This window comes from Frankliniella occidentalis, unplaced genomic scaffold, assembly GCF_000697945.3.
Source record: "Frankliniella occidentalis isolate FOCC.00 unplaced genomic scaffold, Focc_3.1 Scaffold29, whole genome shotgun sequence".
Classification (NCBI taxonomy): Eukaryota; Metazoa; Arthropoda; class Insecta; order Thysanoptera; family Thripidae; genus Frankliniella; species Frankliniella occidentalis.
This window is the reverse complement of record NW_026267159.1, coordinates 2,067,674-2,073,611: the sequence shown is the minus strand read 5'-3', so window position 1 is coordinate 2,073,611 and position 5,938 is coordinate 2,067,674. Positions and strand designations below refer to the sequence as shown.

The following is a 5,938-nucleotide window of genomic DNA, read 5'->3' as shown; positions in this document are numbered from 1 at the left end:
GGGGGCGGCGGCGGGGTCCTGCTGGGGTAGGCGATTGCACCATCCAGGTGGGTGCCCGGCCGCCCCCGCATCGGCGCGCACCGGCAGGTCGGGTTGGTTGACCTCCCCCCGGCTGTTATTACGCCGGGAACACGGCGAGGCACTCAACGGAAAACACTCGGCCCCGCGGGGCCCCCGCCAGCCCTTGGGCCAGCCCGAGTAGCCCCGGCAAATGGCGCCCGCCGCCCCTAAAATGCTGCTTGTTATTTTCTCGTCACTCGGGGGGACTGTGCGGCGGTGTGTATGGACCCTGTGAACAAGGTGTACATTTGTTGTGAATCTGTTGGCTTTGCGCATCATCTGGCTATACTTCGGAGAGTTTACACAAACCCGTTGGTCGCGTAATCCTATGTGATCCTGTAGCGATGTTGACGACATTCGTAAGTTGGCGTGATTAGCGAACTTCAACAACAAATTGTCTGTCACAAAAACAAATTAATGAGAGCGCATTGCCCACAATAGTTACTCAATAATGAGGGAAAGTTCGGTCTTTTTAAACCATCCTAAACATCACAATTATGGACACTCGGTTTCGAACCAATCTGGAACTTTTTCTCAGCAGGCAGCAGATAGTAGAGGCGAAGCGAAGTGTCTGTTTTCTGCGCAAACTAACGCACGTCCGCCAATCTGCCAGACATCAGAGGTGGCCCTTGTTGGACTTGGGGCCAGAGTGCACTCGCTGGGGAGAGCTCGGTGCTGTCGGAGTGCCAGAGTGCCGGCGCGTTTGCGCTGATGCGGTCCATTCGGCTGCTTGTAAAGGTGCGCTCTGGGAGTGTGCCGGCTTCCGGACGTTTGCCGCTCGGGCCGAGCAGAACATACCGACCCAAACCAACGCCGCGTCGCAAGGGACAAGTTTGAGCGCCAAACTAGCGAGTGTGGATGGCTCTAAACGCTCATCGAGTTAGATGCCCTGCTGGACGTCGGGTTGAACATGGCCACTGCTGCATGACATGTCCGCCCCGCGTACAGATGCCCGCGCCGTCCCATCTCACTTTGTAATACACACAAAAAAAAAAACTCAAGTTATTTTTTGGTTTGAAAGTCACGGCAAAGTATTAGCATTTTATTACATCGCCGGCCGATATTTCTTTCCTGATTTGCCTTTCTGGAGGCCGAGGAGAGCATCGATATTGGCCGCGGTGGCAGGCGGCAGCCCAGTATAGTCGGATCGGAAACACAGTTCGTCCGGCCAGATATTAGTTTCACTTCTCTTGATTAAACGTAGCTCGGAGGTAATAAATTATCTTTCATTTTTCCCCGCGCTGCAAACGATGTAACTCTTCCCTTAGAGATTAAAATTCTAGTAGTGGTGGCGGACTACCCCAGCAGCAGCAGTTCATCACTTTTTCTCTTCACCGACTTGGCGATTTTTTTTTACTAGAGTGCTGCGTCACTGCGCTCGGCTGCCACCCTCCCCCTTCCACGCCTGCCTCGCCCCCTCCCCACATCCCTTATCCTTTAGTCTTCTCTTGCCACCATTTTCCTTTCTCCACCACCGGACACCGCAGGGGCAAGTGAACCTGGGGCGTCTTCTGGACCTAGGGGCCTCGGAGCCCGGAACAACCCCACCCCACATCACCCCCTCTCCGCCCTACCGCTGCGGCCCCCTCCGTACTCCTGAAGGAAACCACAAATGGCCTGTCGACCCCGTACAGAAAGGCGTGCTGGTGGACAAACAAGAAAAAAAGCGCCCGGCGTGTTAGTTGTGTGGGTGTGCGTGTGTCACTGTAAAGCCTGGGTGTCCAGCAGGTAGGCGACCAAGTCGCCGGACCCTCGAGACAGTGCGACTAAGGGATCGTCCAGGGAGTACGTTCTCTTTTCTCGCTCATTGGGCCAGCTATGGGAGGCCAGCGCCTGTGAAACCCAGGATAGGCCACACCGCAGTACGTGCGTGCCCTGCAAGCACAATGTTGCCTTCCTATCAGGCGCTACGAGAACTTGCCATAAATAAGCTAACTTGGCAGGTTCGTGTGACGGACTTTCTTGCTGAATGATACCTGAGGTCGGCTTTCTACTTGGACGCGAGACTGGACACCCTTCCGATCTGCCGGTTACCTTCATGGTTGTATTAGACCTGGCGCTCGTGGGCTCATTCCGTACAGTTACCCGGCGGACTGGAAGATGTCCAGTGGGATACAGACCCCAAGTGCTCCTGTTTTGGGCTTAGTACAAGTGGCCTACAGTACAATATTATTCCAACGTCCTGGTTTCCAAGCAGTCAGGAATATCTTATGCAAGAATAACATGGGAACATCTCGATTTTTTTATTTTTTTTCAAAATTGCTTGAAAACCAGGACGTCGTTTGTATGGGATTAACAGTGCACCCGTGCGTGCGTAGTTGGTATATGGGCGAAGATTTGTTACCATGTTAAACTATGTTAAGCGCACGTGTTTAGCTCATTGTTAGGCATTGTTCCTAACACGTGGCACTGTGACATTTTATTTAAAAAAACATAAAGTGAGATTTCTATATTATTGAACACAGTATGTGGTGGTACATCGTCTCGTAAACCAGAGAAAACACTTTTTTTTTCGCTTTTGAAACAGACAAAACAGTCTCCTGGTTTATGTTGACTGGAAAACCACAAACGGAATAAAATGCAAAATGACAGTACTTTATAGCTTTGGTTTTGTTTGTGTGTTGCAGGATCGGCCGCCGCGCCGCGCCTCGCCCCACCACACCCCTCCCATATATATGTAACATTTTTTGTGTGGAAGCGCTCCACCGCCCGGGCCCGCGCCAGACACTGTGTGTGTAATATTTGCCTTGCTAATCGAATGCGGACAGAGGGGTTCGAACACCCCGTTGCCGCGCCGCGCCACCCCGGCACCCCACCGCGCCGCCACGCCCCGCCACGCCGCGCCGGGCCATGAGACCATCGCGATGGGTGAGGCCTGCGGTTGAGCCGCGGCCGGACCGGGAGCCGCTGAGCTCGCCCTGAGGGGCCCTGCCCGCCCCCGGCCTCACCCCCGGCGCCGCCCCCTCCGCCCCCGCCCCCGCCGGCGGCCCGCCGCCCCCAGCATGCGGACCACCGCCAGGCCGCCGCCGTCGCCGCACCTGCCGCTGTTGCTGCTGCTCCTCGCCCTCGGAACAGGTGAGTCAGTCGGGATTTACAAACGCAACAGTATTTTTTTGTGTCTGTATGTTTTTTGTTCTGGTTTGCTCGTTTTCTCTCCTCCCGAATCAATAGCCCATGACCTCTTTTCTACCTTTTGGCATGTGCACGGTCACTCGTTGGTTATTAATCTGGATATAGAAAATTATTTAGATGGTGTTTGTTCCCTTCCTTTAATTTTTTTGGCGCAATTTCTTTTAAATTAATACGGCCTGCGTGCCTTATTGTGGCCAGCGGCGCGTTGACGGGGCAAGAATCATCCATCATGCTGGCTTCACACTTTGCTTGATGGAATAAAATAGAAAAATAAAAGCGTGCCCACAAGATTCGCATTGAGAACCAGAAAACGACGGAGAGATCCCATGGGGGGAAATGGATCGATCAGGGTTCGTATCTGCGGTGTATGGTGCTCGTAATACATCACCAAAACTACCTTTTATTTAGATTGAACTTTTTATTTTTCTTTTCCACGATATACTTTTTTGGACACGGTATGGTATAACTGATGGTGCTTGTCTTGTTTATGAGCGGCATTTGTTTTTACACTTTGTTTAATAAGAAAGCAAGCTACATTTAATAGAATGGCCCGCCGTTATATGCCTCTTTTCTCTTTTTTTCCTACGAGCCGGTTTTATGTTGGCCAGCAGACCGGCCGGCGGGCTGCGCTGTACGTACACCAGTACGCCAGGCCCGCGGCGCCCCAGGTGCAACTGTCACTATTATTAGCGGACCGAAAATCCTCGCGGGCAGTGGGTCGGGTAGTCGGGTCAGCCGTGCGGGTGGAGGCGGGGTGGTTTACTCTGTTGGAGCATCGCTGGCAATGAGCCTTTTGCAATTTGACGTTGCAGGTGTCGTTTGATTTAGATTTGCACCAAATCTGCCCACCTTGCTAACCTCCTATTCGGCGTCCTCACCGTATAAATGCCCGAAATGTTTAACCATGTGCGCCGCTGCATATTGCATAAATTGCCGGGCGACGGGCAGCGTTTCCCGCTTTCTGTCACCTATCTCTCTTCTGGCGGTTGTGACCAGATATCTGTCCGGGATATGACAGAACCAGGCGGCTATGTAAACCGGAAAAAGTAAATACGACCTGAATGAATTAGGTGGAGGGGGACTGTAATGGTGTTTGGGAAGGGATATATATATAAAGAGAGAGGGGGGTGCGGGAGAAGGGGACGGGGAATGAGAGATCGACTGGAAGAGAGGGGGGGGGGAGACAGAGCGAGTGGGTGGAGAGCGGCGGTGCAAACGAAAGGGGGATGGAAGGTAGCGACAGAGGAGCGAGTCGGGCAGATATAGTACGATGACCCATAAATTGTCGTACACACGAATTGCATGTCAGTGTCTGGAATGTGCACCGCAACTCACGCCGCGACACGACAGTAACGAATCCATAACGCAAACAATAATTTGTGGGCTGCCTGGCCCTCGGCCGGGCCTGGCCGCGCTGACTCCGGACCGGAGCCACTCTTACTCCCTGTCGAGCGCCGCCGGCCCGACCGGGAGCTCTCCTCGCTCATTCCTTTTTTTTTCTCCGCATCCCTCACGCGCTGCTGTCGGATAACAAGAAATGGGGAGAGGGGGGGGGGCGCCGCCGGGCATGAGGAGGGAGCGGGAGCAGGGAGGTACTCGTGATGACGCCTCCGGCTTCATTTTAGTGAAAGTGAAAAAGGGCGCGTACATAACTGGAGTTAGTTTAAAGTTTGGCAAAAGAGCCAAGCAGACGTTGTGCTCGTCCGGGTTGAGGACTAAAAAACAAACAAAGAGGTGCGGAGAAAAATAAGTGATACTGTGTGTGTGTGTGCACACTGTGCAGACGCGCACTGCTGGAAAAGAAATCCTTCAACCTGTACCCATAAAGAAAAGTGGGTATTTCTGATTCAGGTTGTCTCTAAAAATTATTGAACCTCGCATTCCTGCTCTGTAAAAAAAGAGGGCACAGAACGGGTTTCAATATTTTACAAGGTCGCTAAAAATATAACCACCCCTAGAAAGGCATATGAGAGGAGTTAAATTGAATACCTTTAATTATGCCCAGCTCCAAAAGCAAACAAATGAAACGCCAATTTCCAAGCAGTCACTATACGTACAGCCACGTACAACATTTTCGGGCGCCCTCGCACGAGAGAGGGTCCACGGGTCCACACTTCAATACCGCACCGGATTGGAACGTCCCGCCCGCCCCCGTGGTTTATAGACTATCGTGCCGCCCGACCCGCGCTCGGTGCCTGCCGCGTGGGGCGTGGGTAGAGTACGTCCGCGTGTCGGTCGCGAGGCACGCTGCGGACGGGTCAGACATGCTCCCCTATGCTGTCAGCGCGTCTCGGCTCGGATGCGGGGGCTGAAAGATGTGACTGAGTCATCTCGTCTGCCAGCCACGGCGGCACTCGGTAGCAAAAGATGCGAAAAGATGTCGGATACCGTCGTTCTACACGGTCGATAGTTGTGCACTTGCAGGTAAGTGTGCAACTCCTCAGTTTACTTACATTACCTCAGAGCACTTTCTTCACACAGTAGAGTGTAATATAAGGAAGTGGTCAACGGTAAGTTGCATACTTGCAAGTATTCAACTTGCAGTTGCACACTTACAAGTGTGAAGCAGTTGCACACTTCGTTTATCAGTGCACAGGACGAAAACTAAAAAACTAACCCGTAGTGCTAAAAGAAACCTGACCTGACAGTTCCTTCGACCTTGCCACAAGCTCCTCGCCTCCCTCAGTTTTTCGCACAGCTCAAGTAGGCTACAATAGTCCACGCCAATCTATCCTCGGGTGGGGGG

General features: G+C 52.8%; 1 protein-coding gene across 4 annotated transcripts in view; it reads left to right on the top strand.

Moving 5' to 3' along the window:
• LOC113213992 (zwei Ig domain protein zig-8-like) overlaps positions 1-5,938 on the top strand; it is a 199,684-nt gene that overhangs the window by 34,523 nt on the left and 159,223 nt on the right. For all 4 annotated transcript variants that reach the window (XM_052265681.1, XM_052265680.1, XM_052265682.1 and 1 more), the window contains one exon: positions 2,688-3,135. In XM_052265681.1, coding sequence (XP_052121641.1) covers positions 3,063-3,135 — 73 coding nt within the window. In that variant the 5' untranslated portion in view covers positions 2,688-3,062. The remainder of the gene's footprint in view (positions 1-2,687; positions 3,136-5,938) is intronic.